General features: G+C 41.9%; 1 protein-coding gene across 6 annotated transcripts in view; it reads right to left on the bottom strand.

The window, feature by feature from the left end:
• Positions 1-27,160, bottom strand: part of atxn2 (ataxin 2) — a 104,106-nt gene that overhangs the window by 4,119 nt on the left and 72,827 nt on the right. For 3 of the 6 annotated variants that reach the window (XM_085961555.1, XM_085961558.1, XM_085961559.1), the window contains 11 exons: positions 23,913-24,089; positions 20,665-20,886; positions 12,927-13,043; positions 12,427-12,497; positions 11,377-11,699; positions 9,118-9,184; positions 7,236-7,388; positions 6,904-6,976; positions 3,469-3,656; positions 2,966-3,095; positions 1,318-1,466 (listed from right to left, as the gene is read on the bottom strand). In XM_085961555.1, coding sequence (XP_085817681.1) covers positions 1,318-1,466; positions 2,966-3,095; positions 3,469-3,656; positions 6,904-6,976; positions 7,236-7,388; positions 9,118-9,184; positions 11,377-11,699; positions 12,427-12,497; positions 12,927-13,043; positions 20,665-20,886; positions 23,913-24,089 — 1,670 coding nt within the window. The remainder of the gene's footprint in view (positions 1-1,317; positions 1,467-2,965; positions 3,096-3,468; positions 3,657-6,903; positions 6,977-7,235; positions 7,389-9,117; positions 9,185-11,376; positions 11,700-12,426; positions 12,498-12,926; positions 13,044-20,664; positions 20,887-23,912; positions 24,090-27,160) is intronic. The other 3 variants (XM_085961556.1, XM_085961560.1, XM_085961557.1) reach the window with 2 other exon arrangements.

Raw genomic sequence — 27,160 nt, 5'->3', positions numbered from 1 at the left:
ATTTGGACAAGTTGGGTAATTGGGCAGAAGCATGGCAGATGCAATATAATGTGGATAAATGCGAGGTTATCCACTTTGGTGTCAAAAACAGGAAGGCAGATTGTCTTAATGGCAATAGATTGGGAGAAGGGGAAGTGCAACGAGACCTGGGCGTCCTTGTGCACCAGTCGCTAAAAGTAAGCATGCAGGTGCAGCAGGCGGTTAAGAAGGCAAATGGTATGTTGGCCTTCATAGCGAGAGGGTTTGAGTACAGGAACAAGGATGTCTTGCTGCAGTTGTACAGGGCCTTGGTGAGACCACATCTTGAGTAGTGTGTGCAGTTTTGGTCGCCTTATCTGAGGAAGGATGTTCTTGCCATGGAAGGAGTTCAGCGAAGATTCACCAGGCTGATACCTGGGATGGCAGGAATGACGTATGAGGAGAGATTGGGTCAACTGGGCTTACACTCGCTGGAGTTTAGAAGAATGAGAGGGGATCTCATCGAAACTTATAAAATTCTAACAGGACTAGACAGACTAGATGCTGGAAGGATGTTCCCGATGGCCAGGGAGTCCAGAACCAGGGGTCACAGTCCAAGGATAAGGGGTAAGCCATTTAGGACAGAGATGAGGAGGAATTTCTTCACCCAGAGAGTGGTGAACCTGTGGAATTCTTTACCAAAGAAGGCAGTAGAGGCCAATTCATTAAATATATTCAAGAAGGAGTTGGATATATTTCTTAAGGCTAAAGGGATCAAGGGATATGGGGAGAAGGCAGGGACAGGGTACTGAATTTGGATGATCAGCCATGATCTCATTGACTGGCGGAGCAGGCTCGAGGGGCCGAATGGCCTACTCCTGCTCCTATCTTCTATGTTTCTATGTAATAGTGTATGCCTGGATGAATAGGGATCTTGCCAGATAGAGAAAATGATGTAAACCCCAATATAAAAAAATCTCTCCTCCTGATTCTTTAAAACAGCCTTGAAGTTTTATGACCGACTTTCTAAATAACTCACCAAATGTTACCATTATACTGCATAGCCACAAAGTGACTGAACCCATGGTCCGGTTAGCAAAGCCCCAAACCTAGCTGAAAGGAACAATGTTCTTCTTGAACACGCTGCCAAAAGCTACAAGAGAAGCTCAATTCAGCCTGCAAAGGGCATCGGTCACTACAAGTGGGAGAATTTTTCTTTTACCTTCTACTACATTTTTAAGGGTTTTAGATTTGAAATTAGAGCAAAACTGATAGTTCTAATTTAGCTTTTCCTTTTTGTCTACTGCCACTTTACAAAACACTGAAGTAAATTAACTAGAGGCAGTCAGAGTTCCTCACCTGGACTGGGCTTTGCGCTGGATGACTTCCAGCATGCTGTCCTTGTTGCTGTCCAGTTGGGGTAGCAGATGGCTGTGGGTGTGGAGGATGTGGATGTAGGGTAGCAGTTGGGTGGGGTGCATACTGCTGATGAATTGGGCCAGGGGAGACTAGAGACAAAAGAAATAAATGTGTTATCCAGTTTTCTAATTATAATTCTATCTTAAATGCTGTTCTAAAGTTACCAGCAAATGAAGAAAATTTCAATTCTGTCAAAACACATCTTATACATTATGAACTTACTGCAACATTCTTAATGAAAATGTTAAGTATTGTAAAGAAAAGCTGAAACTATAAATAGGTTGAAGTGTGAAAAGAATAAACTGCAGTGGTTAATTTGACTTTAGTCAAATATCAAAATGTAGAAACAAGAAAAAGCTATTCAGTCTACTGAACTTACTCCATGATCAAGGCCCCATCTTAAAGGCCACGTGAAAAAAGTCTCATCTATTCCCCCATCCAAATCAATATCTGTGTATACCAGCTACATTGGGAACTCAAACAGTTTATTTCTTGAATGCTTTAGCGGAGTCAGTATTTGCTCATTATCTTAATAACCTGGATCATGTCTGTCCCTTGTCCCCATAACTTTTCCATTAAGTAGAAGAGACTTATCTTTTATAACTTCTCTTTAGAGTTAGATGCTCTAAAACCTGAAATCATCTATGTTGGCCTTCCCTGAATCCTTTACACTGCATTTATCCTTAAAAATGGTGAATACAGCTGGACAAAATACTCCACTCGGGTTTCACTAATGCTTTCTACAGTTAGAATACAAATCCACGGGAGGGATACAATGGATCTTATACACTCAATTATTTACTTCTACGACTGCTGCTTTATGCTGTGGTAACACATTCAACGTTTGACTAACTATTACTCTTGGGCCTTTTTCCTAATTCATCTTATTGACGTTATCAAGGTTGGGTAATTAGGATAGTCAAACTACCCAATCTTATGAAGTGCATGCAGTGGTATATTATGTAGTGCATTATAACACAGCCATGATATACAGTTACTCCTTGACAGCAGCAATATATAGATAGATCATCTGCTACAATAATTATCTCCACTACTGATGCTGCCAGATAGTCACAAGTGGAGAGATTTCTCACACAACTCGACTGTGACAACATTTTATTTATAGTACTATTAACAGACTTTCTAAACTGGAAAAAAAAAAATCAGATCTTAAATGTTTTTGTACCCCAAGAAAATGAGTTGAAACTGTTCTGCTATATCATTTTGTCATTGAGGCGACAGAAAAAATATTGTATTAAGCACTAACTGAAGCCGACTATAGCAGTATCACCAGTATTGTTTAATCCCCATATCATTCTGGTGAATCTGCACTGCATCCCCTCCAAGACCAATCTTTCCTGAGGTGCGTTGCCCAAAACTGAATGTAGTATTCTAGCTGGGGTCTGACCAAGGCTCTGTACAACTGTAGCCTCACTCCCTCACTTTTCTATTCCAACCCCCTCGAGATAAAGGCCAACATTCCATAACGCCATAGAGCCCTGTGCAATACAAATTACAAAAAAAGTACCATTAAAGTGATGGTTTTAACCAATAAATACCAATAGTAAAAACTGCCATGATGACTTACCATACATAGCATGTGTTTGTTCAGCAGAAGGATACTGTGCTGTAGATGAAGGGACCATTCCCGGTTGTCCATGACCAGGTGGTGCCATCATTCGAGCGTTGCTCTGCATTACTTGGCTGTACATTTGAGGCTGTATGGTGAAAATAGCGCCAGTAAAATAAAGTGTGCAAACAGAAACAAAATAACAATGCTTGCATTACCCAGGTGTCTGCGGTATTGCTCTCATGTTTTAATAATGGAGATTAAGTACTACAAATGTCAGTGTTTGCCAAAATACATCAGCTGCAATAGTCACTACATTGAGTTTAACTCAAATGGACAATGCATTGATTTATGATTTAAATGCGACACAATGTTCTCTATTCATAGTTTTGCCTAAATGTACTTAATAAAATCTGGACTATCTACTTGTAACTGGCAGTGTCAGTTTAGCAAAAAATTATTCAAACATTGTGAGTTACCCTCTGGAAGCACCTACATGCAAAACAAGCTTGTCAATTTACCTGTGATTGATAATGTGCTACAGACTGTACTAATGGCTGGTTAGCAAACTGCTGAGGGTTATAAGTGACATATTGTGAATAAGCTGGAGCAGTAGAAACAATTTGGCCGGCTGCGCTAACTGGGTGCATCATAGTTGGCGTGCCCTGGGGGTGGTGCTGGTCTGGTCGCTGCTGTGGCATGGTTGGTACTGGAAAAAAAAAGTTAACAATTAGCAAGAACGCAGAGATTCTCAATGTCTAATCTAAAAAACCTTTCATAAAATGATTTAATATAAAACAGTACATATGATTAAAAAAGCCAATGAATGACCAGACAATACTTCTATTATGTATGATAGTGGTTAATTTCCAAAAAAGACAGTACAGTCCCCATCACTTATACTGTCCGCGAGATCACGGGCAGCTGCCTGTGTCGGGCAAATAGCGCCAACCATTTGCCAGTACCATAAGAGTCAATTACACCGGCAGCGCTTATAATGTATAAACACGCCAGCCAATGTCCCCTTTTAATTTTGGCTGCGCGGTCCATCCAAAATACCACGCATGCACGGTTTTTCCTATTTAAAAGCCGACGAACCAGCTGCGCAAGAGCTGCAGAACGCTGCGTAGTCGTGCAGCTTAAAGGGAACATTGACGCCAGCTATTTCGAGTAGGTTAATAAGTTCTTCACACCTTGTTAATCACCTGTACTGGCTGACGTAGTAACAAACTTCCTGTTTTTCTTTATATCACAAAGGAGACTATCAATTTTAAACTCTCAGCTTGCACTAATGGATATGAATGGTGCATTTGGAATAAAAGATGACACTTGAGCATCAACAAAAGCACTGTAACCATCAATATAGGCAATGTTTCTGTTCAAAATGGACAGTTTAGTTCACATTTCGTAACAGAGCACCAAATAAGAAACGACAATTGCACAATTAGCTTTCAAAGAAGCCAGGAACTGAGATTACAGGCTACGCGCAAAGGTGCGGATGTATTTCATGCTGTTTCATTGCTACAACCTATTATAAAAACATAAGAAATAGGAACAGAAGTCGGCCATAAGGCCCCTTGAGCCTGCTCCACCATTCAATAAGATCATGGCTGATTTTCTACCTCACCACTTTCCCACCCTATCCCCTCAATTCCCCTAGAGTCCAAAAATCTATCTATCTCAGACTGAGCATCTACAGCCCTCTGGGGTAGAGAATTCCAAAGATTTACAATCCTCCGAGTGAAGAAATTTCTCCTCAACTCAATCCTAAATGGCCGACCCCTTAGCCTGAGACCATGACCCCTAGTTTTAGACTCTCCAGCCAGGGGAAACAGCCTCTCAGCATTTACCATCAAGCCCTTGAAAGAATTTTATATGTTTCAATGAGATCACCTTTCATTCTTCTAAACTCGAGAATATAGGCCCATTCTACTCAATCTCTCCTCATAGGGCAACCCTCTCATCCCAGGAATCAGATGAACCTTTGTTGCACTCCCTCTAAGGCAAGTATATCCTTCCTTAGGTAAGGAGACCAAAACTGTACACAGTACTCCAGGTGTGATCTCACCAAGGCCCTATATAATTGCAGTAAGACTTACTTACTCTTATAATCCAACCTCTGTTCCCTCTAATCTTTTTTGGGCTGCACGGCCCATTCAAAAATCCACACATACGCGTTTTTTTGCATTTAAAAGCCGATGAGCTGGCTGTGCGGGAGCTCCAGACAGCTGCACAGCCAGTTAAAGGGAATATTGACTCCAACCCCCTTGCAATAAAGGCCAACATACTACATCCACTGGTTTCCCCTTTATCTACCCTGCTAGTTAAATTCTCAAAAAACTCTAATAGATTGTCAAACACGATTTCCCTTTCATAGCACCCTCTTTGTGTCCTCCTCACGTGTTGACTCTGCCTAATTACGACTTTCCAAGTGCCCTGTTACCACGTCCCTAATAATAGATTCTAGCATTTTCCCTACTACTGATATCAGGCTAACTGGCCTATAGTTTCCTGGTTTCTCTCTTTCCTTTCTTGAATAGTGGGGTTACATTTGCTACCTTCCAATCCATGGGGACAATTCTAGTTTCTAGCAAATTCTGGAAGATCAAAACCAATGCATCCACCATCGCTGCAGCCATCTCTTTTAAAACCCTAGGATGTAGGCCATCAGGTCCAGGGGATTTGTCGGCTTTTAGCCCCATTAATTTCTCCAGTACTTTTTCACTACTGAAAGTTCCTCACTCTCATTAGACCCTTGGTTTCCCACTATTTCTGGTATGTTGTGTGTGTCTTCTACGGTGAAGGCTTATACAAAAATTTGTTTAGCGTCCGCCATTTCCTTATTCCCCATTATAATTTGCCCTGTCTCTGCCTCTAAGGGACCCAATGTTTATTTTTGCTAATCTTTTCCTTTTTACATCCTTGTCATATTCTATTTTCTCCCTCTATCAATTTGTTGGTCATCCTTTGCGGATTTCTAAAACCCTCCCAATCCTCAGGCCTACTACTCTTTTTGACAACATTGTAAGCCTCTTCTATTAATCTATTATCCTTAACTTCTCTAGTTAGCCATGGTCGGACCACTTTACCCGTGGAGTTTTTATTCCTCAAGGGAATATATGTTCATTGAGAATTATGAATTATTTATTTAAAATGTTCGTCATTGCTTATCTACTGTCATACCTTTTAATCTAATTTCCCAATCTACCTTAGCCAACTTGCCCCTCATACTTACGCAATTGGCTTTGTTTAAATTTAAGAGCCTAGTTTCAGACTTAACCACATCTCTCTCAAACTCAATATGAAATTCTATCATATTATGATCACTCTTCCCCAGAGAATCTTTTTCTATAAGATTACTAATTAAACCTGCCTCATTATACAATACTAGCTCTAAAATAACCTGTTCCCTAGTTGGTTCCTGGTATACCATCTACTGCTTATACCTGGCAAATCGCATCAACACCAATACACCCACTATAAGCAGTGGGGACTGTATCAGCCACCCAATTACGGGGAGGATCCTTGTGCAACTCCAGAGTCGCTCCATTATAAAACAGCAACCGGGGGGGGGGGGGGGAGAAAGAGGGGAGAGGGGAGAAGGGAGAGAGAGGATTTCAGATTGGCCTTGGAGCCACTCATAGAAAATTACATTATTTTCTCCATCAGACCTTTCCAACAACCATATTTCATGCACTTAAATATGTACTATTTTGCAATGAATAATTGATTTGAATCTTTACATTATGATTTAAAGTTGCTCAAAACATACATCTCTAATAGTTCATACCAACTTTCAAAACATGCTGGAAATACAAGTGATCTCAAAATATATCAAAGCCGAAAATGGAATGAGTGCCATTTACAGGTATATTCAATATTATGTAGAGATCACCCCACATAATTCCAACAAAACAGAATCATACATCAGACAGGACAAAACCACATTCTCTCACCTTTACCTGCTCTATATGACTTGGCTTGGTTGATTGGCATGGGAGTCATTGGGACATGGTACATGTGAGTAGTCTAAAGTTAAAAGAAACAGTGAATGCAGTCAGTCTGGACATTGAGAATTAAGTTGTTACATAAAAGTACAGATGTGAGCATAAAACTGACTAACATTAGGATTACCATCAAAATAACTTGTGGAGCAGATTTTTTTTTAAACTTTTGGATACATTCTTTATTAAGCTGCAAATTAGACATCAATACTGACAACAGATTTTCCACATTTAATAAACTTAAATCTAAACCAAAAAAAATGATTAGATTTCAGACTGCTTACCTGTACTCCTGGGCTGACTGGAACTGGATACACCATGTTCTGTGTAAAACACATTGGCTGATTGTACACTGTAGGAGGGTGTTGCTGTACCACAATAGATGGACTAGGCTGGGCTTGAGGACGTGGTGGTGTTGGTGTGGTTGTTGGCTTAGGCTATTAAATTTTAATAAGAGCAATTCAAGTCTCAATTTGCAGAAATTCACAACAATTTCCACTGAAAACAAAGAAAATTGTGGCACGTTTGTCTTACTATCTGAACACGGAACAGAAAATAGGTCTAGAGATCGGAGATTAATACACCTAACCTTTACAGTAAATTGTCAAAGCTCGTGTCTTCAGTTGAGAGAAAAGGCAGACTAGGTGAGAGGGAAACACACTTGATTGCTCGACAAGATGAGCAACTCACTAAAACTCAAGGAAACCTTATTTTCAGCTAAAAGTTGTATAGCTCTGCGTGCACTTCAAATAGAATCAATTATTCTTTACAAAGACAAATTAATTTTTCAACTGCAAACGCACAGAAAAAACACGGTCACTCAAAAGCTACAATACTAATAAAACAGATGGTTACCAAACTAAACTACAGTTTAGGCAAAACAACCCAATGTACAGGCACCAGAACTGGTTATTTAGGGACAGTCACCGAGGTTCTTAAACCCTCTTCATATTGTCTAGAACTAGTGTAATCCCTGGCAGTTACTGTAGAAAAGCAATAAATATGAATGCATTGAAATTGGTTACTACAGAATAACAAAAACATACATCTTGGAGGAAGTGCAGAGTGTATTTTGTTCAATGTATTTCCCCTTTGTAATGAAGAAAATAATTGTCTTACCACATTATTCTTCAACATTTGCATTGCCAGAATCAGGACTCAAGTAATGTCTCCCTCCCGGTAGAGCTACTCTGGCAATGTCAAATACAGAGTGCTTCTACTGAAAATAGCAGGGCCCCAAGGTCTGACTCAGAGCCCCCGACCTTGGGAAACCAGTTACAACTGAGAATGCAACTTTCCCAGCCTGTAGCATAGTTTTCTGGGATCAGGCAGCTCACAAGTGTCGCTCAGGGGAATCTGTAGTGATTCTCCCGGCTCTCTGGCTAATCGGTAGTGTTTCTCCCGGCTCTCTGGCTAACCTGGCTCCAAGTTCTTCCCTTTTATGGAAGGAAAGTAATGGTCTTACCTGATTATTATATTCAATTTATTGTTGATATGGAAACTCTCTGGTCCTTCATCCCTTCTAGACCTTTCCAGTGACATCCATTATGGGAAGATGCCATGCATTCCAGAGTGGGTCAATTGCAAACCGCAGGGAAGAAACACTACCGATTAGCCAGAGAGCCGGGAGCAACACTACCGATTAGCCAGAGAGCCGGGAGCAACACTACCGATTAGCCAGAGAGCCGGGAGCAACACTACCGATTAGCCAGAGAGCCGGGAGCAACACTACCGATTAGCCAGAGAGCCGGGAGAAACACTACCGATTAGCCAGAGAGCCGGGAGAATCACTACAGATTCCCCTGAGCGACACTTGTGAGCTGCCTGATCCCAGAAAACCATGCTACAGGCTGGGAAAGTTGCATTCTCAGTTGTAACTGGTTTCCCCAAGGTCGGGGGCTCTGAGGCAGACCTTGGGGCCCTGCTATTTTCAGTAGAAGCACTCTGTATTTGACATTGCCAGAGTAGCTCAACCGGGAGGGAGACATTACTTGAGTCCTGATTCTGGCAATGCAAATGTTGAAGAATAATGTGGTAAGACAATTATTTTCTTCATTACAAAGGGGAAATACATTGAACAAAATACACTCTGCACTCCCTTCCCCTTTAAACTTCACCAACAATACAGGGGGTGGGGGAAACCAAATAGGCACTGCAAAAACTTACAGGAGTATAGAAAGTCTTGGGATTGAACTCTTTAGCATTGGGATTCAATGTAGATTTTCTAACTTGTCTGGGGGAAAAAAAAAAGAAATATTAAAACATTTATAAGGCTATACGTTTTCCCCATGCATGCAGCTTGTTGGAATTGCATTAATATTTTCTACATATTCTTTACCAGTCATTACAATTTAATTTTTGTTCTTCGAGGCAGATAATCCACTTGTCCAGCATTCTAATTACAATATTCACTGAAGTTTACATAGGATATACGGCACAGAAACAGGCCATTCGGCCCAACCAGTCCATGCCAGCATTTATGCCCCACTCGAGCCTCCTCCCACCTTTCCTCATCCATATCTGTCAGCATAACCCTCTACTCCCTTCTCCCTCATATGCTTATCTAACCACCCTTTAAATGCATCTATACTATTCGCTTCAACCACTCCCTGTGGTAGCGAGTTCCACATTCTCGCCACTTTCTGGGTAAAGAAGTTTCTTCTGAATTCCCTATTTAATTTCTTGGTGACTATCTTATATTGATGACCTCTAGTTATGCTCTTCCCCACAAGTGGAAACATTCTCTCTGTATTCACTCTATCAGAACTTTTCATAATTTTAAAGACCTCTATTAGGTCACCCCTCAGCCTTCTCTTTTCAGGAGAAAAGAGACCCAGCCTGTTCATCAGTTCACACAGCCAATAGATTAATTTACATTGCATGGACAGATATGTAACCAATCCAATCTGAAAAAGTAATGAAACAACAGTATGCTTAATTATAAGTTTAGTTTATAGCAAAAACATTTTGCACTGTTAAATATGTATTTTGCAATTTTTAATTTGGTTCCAATTTTATCTCCAACTGTCTCTTGGGGTTTATTTATATAGAGTCTAAAACAGCTGTCAGCCACATGTCAAACACAAGGCTACAGCAGTTAATAAGGTTCTTAGAATTCATTGCTTATTAGATTAACCCTCTTGCTGTTTCCAATAAAAGTCACAGCCAGAGAGAAAACTGGGTCATATGATCATTGTTACACTGAATCTACAGCACAGGTCATTCAGTCCATCGCATCGGTGCGACCTCTTCAACTGCAGCTATCTTCTATAACCGCATTTTCCTGCTTTTTCCCCCCTGTATCCTTTTGTATTCTTTTTCAAATACTGTACTTATCCAATGCTGTTTTTGACTCAATAACGTTGTAATGCATTCCATGTTCAAATAACCGCGTGGGGGAAAAAATCTTCAAAACATTCTCTTGATTTCTGATGAGAGATTGTGTAGATTGGGCCTATATTCTCTGGAATTTAGAAGAATGAGGTGTGATCACATTGAAACATACAAGATTCTGAAGGGGATTGACAGGGTAGATACTGAGAGGCTGTTTCCCCTGGCTGGAGTGTCCAGAACTAGGGGGCATAGTCGCAGGATAAGGGGTAGGCCATTTAAGACCAAGATGAGGAGGAATTTCTTCACTCAGGGTTACGAATCTTTGGAATTCTCTGCCCCAGAGGGCTGTGAATGCTAAGTCTTTGAGTATATTCAAGGCTGAGATAGATAGATTATTGGACTCTAGGGGAATCAAGGGATATGGCGATCGGGCAGGAAAGTGGAGTTGAGGTTGATGATCAGCCATGATTTTAGTGAATGGCGGAGCAGGCTCAAGGGGCTGTATGGCCCACTCCTGCTCCTATTTCTTATGTTCATTGCTCTTGTGATAATCCTCAGTCTATATAGCCCCTTGTTACGAGCATACTTGCCATTCTATATACCCCAAAATAGCTACTGCCAAGAACAGCATCTGCTAGACTGAACGTGAAGTCTAAAGTTACAAAATGTCTGCGCTTCAAAATAAATACAGTAGTCAAGCTTAGCAGCTACCAGAAGTTAAAAGTATTTTAAAATGCAAATCACTAAATTGCAATGGGGCTCTCTCATTGGAAGATAGTTTTGATTTTGGCAAGAATATTTTGCAAGGATAAGGCCATACATTCAATATTAATCAAAAATAATTTTGCCACGGCACTTCAAAAACACTGTACATTCCCCTCCCCTCACTGCTTTTGGTGAAGCGGCAACATGTTCAGCACCCGATCTTGCAATGTCTCCAAATTAGGAAATCAGATGCCTCCTATAAATATTTTAATTGGGGGGGGGGATTAAAAATTGAGTTTACGGCCTGCAAATTTCCATACTATTCACCCGTCCTGGTAATCAGTGTTGAATAATTTTTAGTATACTATTTCTGGTGTGCATACGTACTCTGGTGTACTTTCCTTTTTATCCTCCTTTTCCTCTTTTTCTGGCTTGCTACTTGGGCCAGTAGTCTGGACTGCCTGGGAGGTCACATCTGGTCCTCTCTTCTGCTCAGAGCTGATGATGTTAGGAGAAGTGCTGGGGCTGCTCGGCTTGCTGCTGCCATTGCTGGTGTTAGCATTTGAGCTGCTCTCACTGACCGATTCTTTGCTGCCTGGTTCAATCACTGTTATTTTCTCCTTGATTGGATCCTTAGATTGGTTATCTGTACCCTCTCTGGACTTATTAAATTGATCCACAACTGGATCAGGAGTTGGAGTAGTCTGTAACTAAGAACAGCAAATTAAGTTTAAATACACAAACATTAATAATCTCTCAGCATTTGTCATAACAAGTCAGCCAAGTCTATCCTAGGAAAAGTCTATACAACATACTCATTGGTCCCAACATTCATTATATTCAATGGTTACTTATTCTGCTCTGGCCATCACCTATTATATAACAGTGCGTCATTGCAACAGTCCCAAGGTAATAGGTGACAATGTGAGCATAACGGTATGTGACAGGCAACTGAAGCAAAAAGTGAAGAACACATCGTAGACACCACAGATGAAGAAAATTACAAAAATGTTCTTTTAAAAACCGCTACAAGAAGCTTGGCCCAAGAAACAAATTGAAGTCACTCTAGGAATGACCTGAAACGCACCAGCAGCCTGGAAAAAAACAGCGCTGAGAACCTCTCAAAGCACATCGCAACTGGCAAGTAAACAAACAAAAGATTATGTTTAAAAAAAAAGAAAGAAATCAAAACTCTTTAAAAAGGTGTAAGGGGAAGGGGGAATGGAGTCAGTGGCAAGTGTCAAACTGGTAGTTTATTTTTTACCCTCCCCACAGTTTCTTCTTCAAAAAGGAGCAATATTTTCTTTCCCACACAATATCCTCACAACATTATCAAATAGAACAATGCGATAAGGGAATTTGGGAAGTCTGTCCTCAGTTCTACAGCACACATGCATTGAAGATTGTGAAAAGTATTGCTACTGAAAAAGTACTCACCCTAAAGTCTTCCCTGAATTTTTTTAAATCTGCTATCTGCTTTTTATGATCTGAAGCCATTGGAGATGTAGCTGGAAAGAGAACACAAACTCTCAAAATCACATGGCAAATAAGTGTTAGTTGTACCAGCCTGAAATGAAGACAATTTAAGGTATTTAAAAAGTTTGTAAAAATAAAAGCAGCTAATGAATGTTGGGACATAACAAAAGCCTTTTGCAAATTACATGTCTGGGTTAATTTAATTGTGTCTGGTATTTTTCACAACATAGCAGGGTATTGACTGCCAATAATGGCTGGAAGATGATAAATAAACCTCTGTTGCCTGTGAGATTATGTATTGATGACAAAATGTGACAAGTAAAATAATTTTAGCAACTCTAAATGGGTGCAATGTTAAAAGATTTCACAGGGTAGGCGAATAACTCCCTTTAGAAAGACTGTGACAAACTGCACATAAGAATTTCTACAGATAGATACATACACGGTCATGTAATACTAACCCTTGATCCCTGGTTTGGTTAAGCTAGGGGGAGTACTACAAGTTTCAATAGGCTTGGGATTCTCTTTATTTGCAGAGGGTGAACTCTGCTTCTGTTCCTGAAGCCTGGTTTCTTTAGCTGTAAAGACACACAAAGATAATCAGTTACTTTTAAAAATAGATGTGTGTGCATAAATGCAAATATTGTAAAACAGACAAGGCTTTCCTACTGCATTATGTGACAATCCATCCACATGAAACTTTAACAGCAATAACAGTCTTCCATGAAGTGTCCAACAATGCAGCCTCAACTGCAATTTCATTAAAGGGCCATACATTACATTATTAGGTGCAACTCCCACACTTCTCACTGCCCACACAACACCCAATAGGTGTTATATGTGGGATGCATACTGATAATTGCCAGAATGGTCAGAACTTGTCTCATCGCAACACTCACTCAATGGAGAGAACTTCAACTCCTTTCTTCAGGTTGCATCTACCCGTGCACCTAGCCACAATTCAATGGTGTGCACGAAGGGATATAAGCTATGCAAAGTGAATAGATGGCAATATTATTGCTGTTAAACAAACACCTTTTTCAATGTTTCATCCTTGTAGCTTAGGACAGTTCAACCAGCTATATTAACAAGTTTTTTGTCTGATTACACCTCTGAAGCACTTTGGATCAGTTTTCAGCGTTAAAGGTGTTATACAAATACAAGTTGTTGTTGTGTAATACACCATGCCAAGAAACTGAGTAATGGGTATCCCTCGAGTTGTCTGAACGCTTAAAAATTGGGGGGTGCCGAATGAAAATAAAACAACTTGATTGCAATTAACTCTCCCACCTTGGGTACTCTCAGCATGCAGAGTTCATAGTCTCAAACAGACCTTCAACTCAGAGGCTCCTTAGAGAGAGTGCAGAAACCCAAAATACAAAATTTGGGGGAAAAGAGAAAACACCATTTTAAACCATAAAATGTAACCATTGGCTGGAAACGAGTACAAAAGTAGTACGATTAGAGCTGCTAATACTATTGGTTTGGTTTTTGGATTCAGCCGTTTTTTGTTTAAGCTATGGACAGAACATCATGTTAGTAGGGCGAATGTCACATTTGATGCAGTTCAAGTTTAACAGCTGGAACAAATCAAAAATAGGATACAGATTTAGTATTTAAATCGTAACATTTCTATAGCCCATATGGAAAATTATTATAATCTTTTTAACTGGAGACGGTGAGCTTTGCAAAGAAGAACCACAATATAGCAAGATTAATTGTGGGTTACTTCGAATTGCCTGGTCTGTAGTGGCACATTATTACTCTCAAAAACACCTCCTATTAGTTAGGCCGAAATAAGAGTTCCCAGGTTAAGCCAATGTTAGCGGTAGAAAATATATATATATATATTTTTTTTTTTTTTTTTTAAAAAGGATTAGCAACTAGATTAAAAGAGGATATAAACAAGGTCAAACAAATCAACTGACGGAGGAAAAGGGAGAGGAAATCAATCATTTATAAAAGTAGGGACCGAAATCACGAGGTGTCACTCCAACATTGGACAGGGGTCTGGAGCAGGTCACTTCCCATCCTCCTGGCTGATTGTGTCATGACACAGAGCAACAGTTGAAAACAAAAAAGTGTCAGATAATCAAAATGAGCATTGAAACTTGAAATTAAGGAGAAGAGTGCAAATGGATTCCTACCCATTGAAACACACAAAGTTTCGCTTGAAAAGCAGTCGCATGGGCAGAGAAAAAGAAAGGGACGGTCTAAAGGAGTGCTTTGGGACAAGAGAGAAGGGGCGGGTGGGGGAAAGCACAAAGAGAAGCCCAGGAGCAACACTTATGGTATGGAGAGGGAAGGAAGGGGAATGAGATATGGGGGGGGGGGGGGAAGAAGAAAAGTCGGAAGTGAAATTTTCAGCAAGGAATGGTAAAACCAGTGAGCAGTGCTTTTGGGGGTGGGGAAGGAGAAAACCATTGAAAGTGGGAAAAGCACATGGTAGGATGGAGTGTGCAGCATTAACTGGGATAGGTGGAAGAATATTGTTAGCTTGAATTGGATTGGGGAAAAGTTGAATGACTGCTTGAAGTGGGAAAGGCGGCGAGGAGTACCAAGTCAAATTGAAGGGAACGAGAGTGCTAACAAACAGGGAGGGTTGGAGCGAGGGAGAAAGTGAACTGCGGGCGGAAAGAGAAGGAAAAGATTTTTGGGAAAGGTAATTCTGGTTGGTCTATTAAAAATCCAAATGTTATTATGTTTTACCTTTTTTTCAATAAAAGTAAAATCCTATCAATTGAAAATATAGAAAAACTAATTTAAATGTAAACATTCAAATTTTACCAGGAAAATATACCTCCATAGAATGGTTACAGCACCGGTGGAGGCCATTCGGCCCATCGAGCCCATGTCAGCTCTCTGCAAGAGTACTTCAGCTAGTCCCAGTCCTCTGCCCTTTCCCTGTAGCCCTGCAAATTCTTTTCCTTCAGTTACTTATCCAATTCCCTTTTAAAAGCCACGATTGAATCTGCCTCCACCACCCTTTCTGACAGTACATTCCAGATCCTAACCACTCGCTGCGTAAAAAAGTTTTTCCTCATGTCGCCTTTGGCCAATTCTGCCAATCACCTTAAATCTGTGTCCTCTGGTTCTCGACCCTTCCACCAATGGGAACAGTTTCTCTCATATACACCATGTCACCATCGGTGCTATCAAGCGGCACTTACACACCAATAACCTGCTCACTGATGCCCAGGTTGGGTTCTGCCAAGACCACTCGGTTCCTGACCTCATTACAGCCTTGGTCCAAACATGGACAAAGGAGCCGAATTCCACAGGTGAGGCGAGAATAACTGCCCTTGACATCAAGACAACATTTGACCGAGTGTGGCATCAAGGAGCCCTAGTAAAACTGATGTCAATGGGAATCGGGGGGGGGGGGGGGGGGGGGGGAGAGAAAAAACAAAAAAACAAAACTCCACTGGCTGGAGTCATACCTAGCACAAAGGAAGATGGTTGTAGTGGTTGAAGGTCAATCATTACAGCCCCAGGACATCACGGCAGGAGTTCCTCAGGGCAGTGTCCTAGGCCTAACCATCTTCAGCTGCTTCATCAATGACCTTCCCTCCAACCTAAGGTCAGAAATAGGGATGTTCGCTGATGAATGCACAGTGTTCAGTGCCATTCACAACTCCTCAGTTAATGAAGCAGTCCATGCCCGCATGCAACAAGACCTGGACGACGTTCAGGCTTGAGCTGCTAAGTGGCAGGTAACATTCGCGCCACAGAAGTACCAGGCAATCACCATCTCCAACAAGCGAGAGTCTAACCACCGTCCTTTGACATTCAACGGCATTACCATCGCCGAACCCCCCACCATCAACATCCTGGGTGTCACCATTGACCAGAAACTAAACTGGACCAGCCACATAAGTACTGTGGCAACAAGAGCAGGTCAGAGGCTAGGTATTCTGCGACAAGTGTCTCACCTCTCAACTCCCCAAAGCCTTTCCACCATCTACAAGGCACAAGTAAGGAGTGTGATGGAATACTCTCCACTTGCCTGGGTGAGTGCAGCTCCAACAACACAAGAAGCTCAACACCATCCAGGACAAATCAGCCCGCTTGATTGGCACCCCATCCACCTTAAACATTCACTCCCTCCACCGTGGCTGCAGTGTGTACCATCTACAAGATGCACTGCAGCAACTCGCCAAGGCTCCTTCGGCAGCACCTCCCAAACCCGCGACCTCTTTCACCTTGAAGGACAAGGCAGCAGGCGCATGGGAACACCACCACCTCCAAGTTCCCCTCCAAGTCGCACACCATCCTGACTTGCAAACATATCGCCGATCCTTCATGGTCGCTGGGTCAAAATCCTGGAACTCCCTACCTAACAGCACTGTGGGAGTACCTTCACCACACGGACTGCAGCGGTGGCTCACCACCATCTTCTCGAGGGCAATAAGTGCTGGCCTTGCCAGCAACCTCCCATAAACAAATAAAAAACTGTCTAGACCCCTCATAATTTTGAGCACCTCGATCAAATCTCCTCTCAACCTTCTCTGCTCTAAGGAGAACAACCCCAGCTTCTCCAGTCTATCCACGTAACTTGCGTCCCTCATCGCTGGAGCCATTCCTGTAAATCTTTTCTACACCCTCTCCAAGGCCTTCACATCCTTCCTAAAGTGCGGTGTCCAGAATTGGACACAATACTCCAGTTGAGGCCTAACCAGTGTTTTATAAAGATTCATCATAACTTCCTTGCTTTTGTACTCTATGCCTCTATTCATGAAGCCCAGAATCGCGCATGCTTTTTTAACCGCTTTCTCAACCTGCCCTGCCACCTTCAATGATTTGTGCACATATACCCCCAGGTCTCTCTGTTCATGCACCCCCTTTAGAATTGTACCTTTTAGTTTATATTGCCTCTCCTCGTTCTTCCTATCAAAATGTATCACTTCGCACTTCCCTAGAAATGTACCATTAGTTGGGGGTGAGGACTAAAGGTGCTTACAGCCCTGACTGGAACAATCCTACGTTCAATGGTTTCAAATCCCTAATGTGCTATTGGGCTTCTTTTCAAAAAAGAAATTTAATTAAAACACTGTTCCCCCAGTAACACAACAACCTGCATTTATACAGCACCTTTAATGTAGGAAAACTTCCCATGGTGCTTCACAAAGACAATCAAGAAAAGAAAAGGACACCAAACCAAAGGAGGGGATATTCGGAAATTTCTAGATTATTTGCTGCTATTGGGGGAAAGTTATAAAATATAAAGAAAAATCATTCATTCTCAAATGGTAAGGGGAGAATAGTTTTCAAGAAAATTAAGCAAGGGCCCTTTCCCTTTTAGGAAAGAAATGCAACACCCATGTTCACTGTAGATTCCTAAATACAACAACAACTTGCATTTATATAACATCTTTAACATAGTAAAACATCCCAAGGCACTTCACAGGAGCATAATCAAACAAAATTGTCACCAAGCCACATAAGGAGATATTATAGCAAAATACTGCGGATGCTGGAAATCTGAAATAACAGAAAATGCTGGAAATACTCAGCAGGTCAGGCAGCATCCGTGGAGAGAGAAACAGAGTTAACGTTTCAGGTCTGGGACCCTTCATCAGAACTGGAAAAGGCTGGAAATGTAATTCCTTCCTCCCCTCCTAACCCCCCCCCCCCCACCCCCTGTCTCTGCACCGGCTTAATATCTGTTACATTTCCAGCTTTTTCCAGTTCTGATGAAGGGTCTCAGACCTGAAACGTTAACTCTGTTTCTCTCTCCACGGATGCTGCCTGGCCTGCTGAGTATTTCCAGCATTTTCTGTTGTTATTTAAGGAGATATTAGGTCAGGTGACCAAAAGCCTGGCCAACAAAGATTTTAAGGAGCATCTTAAAGGAAAAGGGAGAGGTAGAGGGGTTTAGGGAGGGAAATCCAGAGCTTAGGGCCTAGGCAGCTGAAGGCACGGCTGCCAATAGTGGAGCGATTAAAATCGGGGATGTGATAGAGGCCAGAATTGGAGGAGCGCAAAGATCGCAGGGAGTTTGTAGGGCTGGAGACGGTTAGAGAGATAGAAAGACCATGGAGGATTTGAAAAGAACAATGAGAATTTTAAAATCAAGGCGTTGCTGGACTGGGAACCATTGTAGGTCAGCGAGCACAGGGGTGATGGGTGAATGGGATTTGGTGCAAGTTAGGGGCAGGATGCAGGCAGTCCCTCGGAATCGAGAATGACTTGCTTCCACATTAAAAATGAGTTCTCAGGTGACTGATGAGTCCAATGCGGGACCTACAGTCTCTGTCGCAGGTGGGGCAGACGGTGGGTGGGGTGCTTGGGTTGACGTGCGCTCCTTGCGCGTGCTCTCGGCGAAGAAACTCTAGGTGTTTGGCACCTTCCCGGATGCTTCTCCTCCACTTTGTGCGGTCTTGGGCCAGGGATTCCCAGGTGTCAGTGGGGATGTTGCACTTTTCCAAGGAGGCTTTGAGGGTGTCCTTGAATCGTTTCCTCTGCCCACCTGGGACTCTTTTGCCGTGTCGGAGCTCTGAGTAGAGCGCTTGTTTTGGGAGTCTCGTATCAGGCATGCAGACGACGTGACCCGTCCATCGGAGCTGATTGAGCGTGGTCAAAGCTTCGATGCTGGGGATGTTGGCCTGAGCGAGAACACTGACGTTGGTGCGCCTATCCTGCCAATGGACTTGCAGGATCTTGCGAAGGCAGCGTTGGTGTTACCTCTTCAGTGCAAGTTAGGATACAGGCAAAGAATCCCCACCCCACCACTCCAAAAACATCTTGCGCCTTCAACACTTGTATACCCCTTCAGTGAGTGAATGAGTGAAAAAATGTTGGCTATAACTGCAGCTCAAGTTACAAGCCCATGTTCCCCTTCACCGTGACAATTTGGTATTTATATAGTGTCTTTAATATAGAAACCATTTCAAAACACTTTACAGAGGGGGCAGAAATAAAAGAGGATAGAGCAACAATATGGAGCCATGTTGCGAGGGCCGGAAGAGATCACCAAAAGCACAGTTGAAAAGATGGGTTTTGAGAAGGTTTTTAAAAAGGTAGAGAGAAGCGGAGGGGCGATGGGGTTTAGGGAGGAAGTTCCAGGATGTGGGATGGTGGCAGCGGAAGGTTATGCCACCCAATGGTGGGGTCTAAGCGAAGACCGGAATTAAAGGGCTAAAGGGTGCTGAAGGGGATACGAGTGGAGGGTGTAAAGATTAGTGGGGCAAGACCGTAGGATGATATGAAGAAATAGGTTTTAAATACAATGCATTGGGGTACAGGGAGCCAATGCATAGGTCAGTGAGGATGGGGATGATGGACAGGATACAGGCAGTTGAGATTTGGACAAGTTGCAGTTTATGGAGGGTGGAGAAATGAGAGGGTGTTATGCGTTACCAAGTTCAGAGGTCAACAACAGCACATAAGGGTTTCAGTGGCAGTGGGGCCGAGGTAGGAGAGGAAGCAGGCAATACTGCAGAGATGAAGCAAGCAGTCTTGGTGACAGATTATGTGGGGTTTCAAGCTCATCTCTGGGTCAAAGAAGACGCCAAGGTTTTGCATCATCTTTCCAGCAGAATTATTTGTTTTCACATGTTAGAGGGCCATTTTGAAGTGGTCACCTTTTCTAAAGCTGTTGGGTCAGCTTTTGCTAGTTTCCAAGTTGGTACGTATGCTAAGGCTAGCCCTGCTGCCAACAGAAAAAACATGTCAATTACTAAAATTGTATCAAATTGTCTTACTGAATCAAAATAAATTTATAAAATCCAACACTGCAGAAGTGATATGTAACATTACAGTACTCATTGAAACTTATAAAATTCTAACAGGACTAGACAGACTAGATGCAGGAAGGATGTTCCCGATGGCGGGGGAGTCCAGAACCAGGGGTCAGTTTAAGGATAAAAGGTAAGCCATTTAGGACAGAGATGAGGAGGAATTTCTTCACCCAGAGAGTGGTGAACCTGTGGAATTCTCTACCACACAGGGCAGTTGAGGCCAATTCATTAAATATATTCAAGAAGGAGTTAGATATATTTCTTAAGGCTAAAGGGATCAAGGGATATGGGGAGAAAGCAGGGATAGGGTAGTGAATTTGGATGATCAGCCATGATCTCATTAAATGGCGGAGCAGGATCGAGGGGCCGAATGGCCTACTCCTGCTCCTATCTTCTCTGGTTCTATGTACAGATGGAAGGATATCACAAAACTTGCAGAACAGGAAAATAAATAACTTGCCTTCGGCTGATGGGGTGACAGATCTATTGGCAGCCGGGCTGGCTGGTGTAGGAGATACAGCAGTAGCAGGCATGGCTAAAGGTTCAGCTGGGACAGTGCCAGGTTGAGGAGAAGATAGGATCATTCCACTTGAAGCATTTCCAGGATTATACTGGGATGGCTGGTTACTATGTCTGGGAGATCGTGGTCTGTGTGTTTTGGGAGATAAACGGGAACTTGACCCTGAAGTTTCAAAGAAAGAGCATTACAGTTTCAAATTACATTAGTGCCATAAGTAACAAGGTGCATCTAAATTACAAAAAAGTATTCTAGACTCAGAGATTAATGGTTGATGGGTTACACGGTTTTCAAACAGTAAATGGCGTTTTCAGTAACTAGATTACAATAGTTTAAGAGTAATTATAAAACAAAGTGAGGAATGAAATTCAATCAATGAAAAGCAGGAGCAGAGAACCAATGAAATGGGAAAAGGCCATTCAGCTCTTCGTGCCCGTTTCCTTCAATGCAGCATGCACAGCTACATTGAGTGGCCTCCAACTAAACCAATCTAAAATCCCTGAGGAAGACGATGGCAACATTTAAAACGGTTCAAAAGTTAAGCTTCCTTGGGTGCTACATAAATGCAAGCTGTTGTTGTACCAAACATACCAGAGCTATTTATTCATTTATGCCAGGGGTGCCTAAATTACCCAGCTGTCAAATTCCAAGGAACTCACTGCAATTTGCACTTGCATCTCTTACTTGTCTTGTTTGAATTTAGTGGGCCTGGATCTTTGGACAGGAAAGATTTTAAGCACTTGTCTCATTCATGGATAAATTCTAAATCAGAACACCTAGTTCTGTTAAAATCAACTTGAAATACAGTCCTACCCATTTATGTTGACACGTTGGGGACCATTCTAATTTTGTCGACAGAAGTGTTTGTCAAAATAAGTGGATAGAATATATAAATATAAAAATAAAATCACTGACTGTTTCTAAATTCAGATTTCTGTACATTTATTTTTTGTTTGCAGGAATTTTAAATTGAGGTCCTTCCTAAAATAGGAACGGACAGCCCAGCGGTTCCCTTCCCATGCAACTTTGGTCACCACCCAGTTTTTAAGCATAAATGGGAAAGTCGTCCCCTGTCCCTGAGGCTCCACAGTAGACACCCATGAGGGAAAAAGCTTGGATATTGCAACCGTACAACATCACGGTGCAATTGTCAATTTAGTGCTTTACTATAGGCAGCTTTGTTCTAAAAGCTATGTAGAAGTGGGAACGAGGCTTAATCTGTCCTAATTGATTGCACGTAGCTTTGGAGTGGCCGATTCAGGGGGCAGTCATCTCAATAACCTAGGTTGCAATAAAATTCAGGTGTGCTAACCAATTGTACTACATAGTCATCTAAATTTGAAAAAGAAAATCCCTGAATTTTAAAATACAACAAAACTAAAATAGGTCCACAGTTTTACAGAGCTTAATGTGCTGTTGAATGCACTGTATACAAACACTCTTTTAAAAAAAAACACTGCAATGTTCACTGAAACATACATCCAGTATTGGCTGGAACTTCACTTTCTACAGAACAGAACATTTTAAATTGACCCTGCTCCCACTAAACTGTTGACCATCCAAATTCCTTTTCTGGCCCCCAATGCTAGCCAACATAGTAAATGGTCCATCTCATCAGTTACTATCTACAGTATTTCTCTTTCAAAACTGCTGTTATCACCCTTCCTCAAAACAAACACCCTTGACCCCTCTGTCCTTGCAAACTATTGCCCCATCTCCAATCGCCCTATCCTCTCCAAAGTCCTTGAACGTGTTGTTGTCTCCTAAATCCACGCTCATCTTTCCTGCAACTCCATGTTTGAATCTCTCCAATCAGGTTTCCATCCCTCCCAAAGCACTGAAATGGCACTAAACAACGTCATTGGTGCATTATCCCTCCTTGCCCTCAACCTCTCTACAGTCATTGACATGGTCAACAACACCATCCTCCTCAAACCCCTTTCCTCCATTGTCAAGCTCTGTAGGACTGCCCTCACTTGGTTCCACTCGACTATCCAATCAAAGCCAGGCTTCTCTTCCTAACCCCACATCATTATCTCGTGAGCCCCTCCCCCCCCCCCCGAGGATCTGCCCTTGGCTGCCTCCTATTCCTCATCTACACGCTGCCCCTTGGTGACATTATCCACACACATGGGGTCAGCTTCCACATGTATGCAGACAACACCCAGCTCTACCTCGAAGCCACCTCCCTGGACCCCCACCACTGCCTGTGTGCTGTCAAACTGCTTGACCAACATCCAGCCTTGGATGACCTGCAATTAACTGAGGAGTTAAACAATAGTAAGACTGAAGCCATTGCCTTCGGTCCCCGCCACAAACTCTGTACTCTTGCTACGATTCCAATCAGTTCCCCTGCCCTTGCTACGATTCCAATCAGTTCCCCTGCCATTGTCTCATTCTGAACCAGACTGTTTGCTATCTCTCAGTCTAATACAGTGCCAAGCTGAACTCCCGGCCCATATACTTCCACAAAGACTGCCTCGTAACATTGCTCGCGCCTCTGCATCAGCTCTCATGCCACAAACGCTCATCCATGCAATTGTCCTCTGCAGGCTCGATAATTCCGATGCTCGCCTAGCCACTGTCCCATTCTCCACCCTCCGTAAACTCGTCCAAAACTTTGCTGCTCATATCCTATGCCACACCAATTCCCACTCCAATCATCACTCCTGTCCTTGCTGACCTACATTGGCTCCTTGTCTCCCAGTGCCTCCAATATAAAATTCTCATCCTCGTGTTTAAATCCATTCATGGCCTCGTCCCTTCCTATCTCTGTAACCTCCTCCAGCTCTACAAGCCACCCCTTTCTCTCGTCATTCCCGCCCACCTCCCACGAACTGTCCTTTTTCTGACTCTGGCCTTTGGTGCATTCCCACTCTCTTCGGCTCATCCCATGAGCTGTCTGGGCCCCACGTTCTGGAATTGGCTCTAAACATGTTCAGCTCCCTGCCTCCTGCAAGACCCTCCTCAAAACACAACTCAAAACCAAGCCTTTGATCACCCCTCCAAAAATAATTCCTTCTATGTTTCAGCATCCATTTCTGCCGGATTGTGTTTTGGGACGTTCTTCTACATTAAAAGTGTTATCTAAATGCAAGTTCTTATTGTTGTTATTAAACAACCTCAGGATTTTGTAAAAAGCCATAAACACCAGATTTAAGTTCAAACATTTTAAGCTTAGATAGATTTACCTCCACTAACTACAGATGACCAAGTCCCTCCTGAAGGACTGTTTCGAGGTACAGGAGCAGAAATTTCTCCAGATACACTGTGGGATATGAAATCTGAACCTGAAGACATTCCAGCTCTACCAGAGGGACCCCTATGTCGAGGATGACGTTGTGCCTTCGGAGACATCCGTGGAGGACCTTGATGACAAAACAAAACATAACACACGTCAGTACACTGCAGGTGGCAAGTAAAATAGGGAGACTGACAATCTCCAAATTTAGGTTATAGTGAGCTTCTGAATACCTATGCAGTCATAGCCAATTAATTTTTTATGTAGACATGTGACCTGTAGTATTAGTGTACTTAAAAGATAGCAAATTACTGTAGTTCATAAGACAATAGCCAATTTTTGCTCTATACATGTACAACTGTCAATAATACCAGAGGTTAAGAGATTCAGAATTTATAGCAATGAAAACTTTAACCCCTTAGGAATTTACATTGTGAGCTTTTAAATAATGGAGTTCTTTGCTCTGATGTGACACAATTTGATTTTTGTCTGCTAAAACTATCCCCATTAAGCATTCACAGTGGAACAATTTCTTCATTTTAGACAACTATTAACTACATTCTGCATGCTCTTTTAAAAAAAAAAAATGGATCACTTTTTGACATGGGAAAATGGTCAGTACCAGACTGCCAATAGTAAACCCCTCTAGCTTACTAGAAAATGGGAATTCTAGACTGTGGATCCAGACAATAGGGTTTGAGAACTGATGAAAAGAGCCTTTCCACCTTAGAGAGGATCAGTATATTGTACCTCTGTTGTGATGAACCAGAAAAAAAAGTACAGGATACATTATAAGCCAGGGAAACTGAGTTAAATGAAATATTAAGGACTACTTCTCATTTCAAAACTTAGGAAACTGCTACCTGGTGCTGTGAATTCATTCGTCTGAAGCATTCAAAAAATAATTAGACAAATTCCTAATTCATAGAATGACAATGTACAGCACAGAAACAGGCCATTCAACCCAACTGGTCTATGCCGGTGTTTATGCTCCGCACATGCCTCCTCCCACCCTACTTCATCTAACCGTCAGCAGGGAGTAGAGAGACGTGAACTTTACACTGAGGGAAAAGGGAGATGAAAATGACCTGGATGGCTCTTGTATATGGACCTAAACAAGTTAGATTGATTAAAAGGCCCATCATTCTTACCTTATTTTAAATGTCTGTAAACAATGATGCTCACCATTTGTTTATATGTAGTTATATTATTTGATTATTTGTGAAGCACCATGTGACATTTTACTACATTAAAGGCGCTATATAAATGCAAGTTGTTTTTGTAGTCTGTAAATCACAGGCCATGCTGTGGTATCAGTCCACTAATGTAACACACAGTTCAAGATGCTTTTAAGTGCTCTATGATAGACATACAATTGCAAAGAATGTAAATTTCAACAAAAAGATTAAAACCATATACAGGAAAAGTTCCGATATCCGGCACCGATGGGACCGGCGTGTTGCCGATCTATCAAAAGTGCCGGACATACAAAGTCAACGTTGAAGCATACGGAAATGAAAATCTCCGTATTTGACAACAAACACTGTTGCTCAGCAACAGCTCGTAAACACTCGGCCCGTACCTTGAAGCGTCTCTGAAGCTGTTGCGAAGCTCCAAAGACGCTTTCCAGAGCCTTCCTGTTAACAGAATGCTAGGAGAAGGAAAAAAACCTAACTAAAATGGCTGCTGATTTCTGCCGTTAGAGCAAAGTTTCCGGCCATACAACCTCCGGATAAACCAAAGTTTCCTGTACTGTACTTATAACCAAATAGGATTCAGCTACAATATTTCCCACTGATTCTTCAGCTTTTAGTTTTATCATAAAAATTGAAGTAGGGACCTAACCGAATGGCTGAGAGGTTAAGTCTGTCTTATAGATCCTCGCCGAGTTAGCACGGTGATAGGATGCTGCAGACCCTATTGTGATGGCGCCGATGAAGATGGCTGCCGTCCTTGCGGGCTCCGTGCGTACCAGGCAGCTAAGTGTCCTTTGCTGCTTGGTGCGCTCGGCTCGTTAAGAAAAAAGCATTTCACTGACTGGATTTCACTTGCTGTATTTGGTTATGTGACAAATAAAATTGAAATTGAAATGGCCAGAGTACAGGCAATAGGGAAAGGAATTTTTTTTTAATTTTTTTTTTTATATAAAGCCAGGATTCTCACTTGCTATACGGTTAGCTCTACTGAAAGTACATATATGAACGCTGAATGATGAGAGGATCAGGCTCGACTGTGATGTTCTCCAGAAAGCCTGCTAGCGCTAACTGTCAAGACTCAAAACATGAAATGTGTGAACCACACCTTAATTTAAAAATCAACTCCTTCAGGAGGGGAGGAGCATTTAGCACAAGTAGTCAGCATGCATTGCAAGTATGTGCACTCTGAGCATGATCTCATCATATGCAATGTTAAAAATTGGAAATTGTGGTCTCTCGCTAGACAAGTAGCCAGCAAAACAAATTAAACTTGAGTTAAGGCTCTGGCGCTCCTCATAGACTTGAGGTAGTTTTGAATACTCTACTTGCCTTCTGAATTTAACCATGCCATACAAATACAAGATTTTCTTGTTGCTCCTGCAAGGCATTTGGCATATGCAACTTGGAGGCTTGGAACCATTTTGTTATCATGTTTAGTACTATAATTATGATGCTGTGCCCAAACACTGAGTCATAGCAGTGTTGCAAGTATAGTAATTCAGTAAAACACCTCCCTGTTAGTGAGGATATGTGTTAGCATATGTACTTGATAAAAGAATAAAGTCTGTGCAAAATAATTGGCACAAAATGCGATCATCAGATCCTTGTCAAATTCAATGACCTATGCATTAGCATCGATGGATGGAACTCATGTTTTGCTAATTGCACATCAAGAGAGAATTAGGATAGGTGATTACATGAGTAATGTAATCTATTTATAAACTGATCTACTGCCAGCTTGTAACGTGTGCAAAGTCAACCATATACCAATATTATCTACATTAAATGTAATCCTGTACCACACAAATATTACTATAATGATCAATCAAAATAGTCAATAGCTCCTCCTTTCACTGCATAGCTGTCTATTCTTCACATCCCCAAACAACAAGTAGTATTAGGATAAAATGCAGTTTCATTTTGGCACCTGCTAAAATTAGATCTGGACTTTTCACTTCATTTAACAGCTTACCAAATTTTATCCACAGAGCTAAAGTAAACA

The sequence above is a fragment of the Somniosus microcephalus genome, chromosome 19 (assembly GCF_052327205.1).
Source record: "Somniosus microcephalus isolate GS21.2 chromosome 19, FLI_Smic_1.0, whole genome shotgun sequence".
NCBI classification, from domain to species: Eukaryota; Metazoa; Chordata; class Chondrichthyes; order Squaliformes; family Somniosidae; genus Somniosus; species Somniosus microcephalus.
This window is presented reverse-complemented; position numbering and strand designations above follow the sequence as displayed.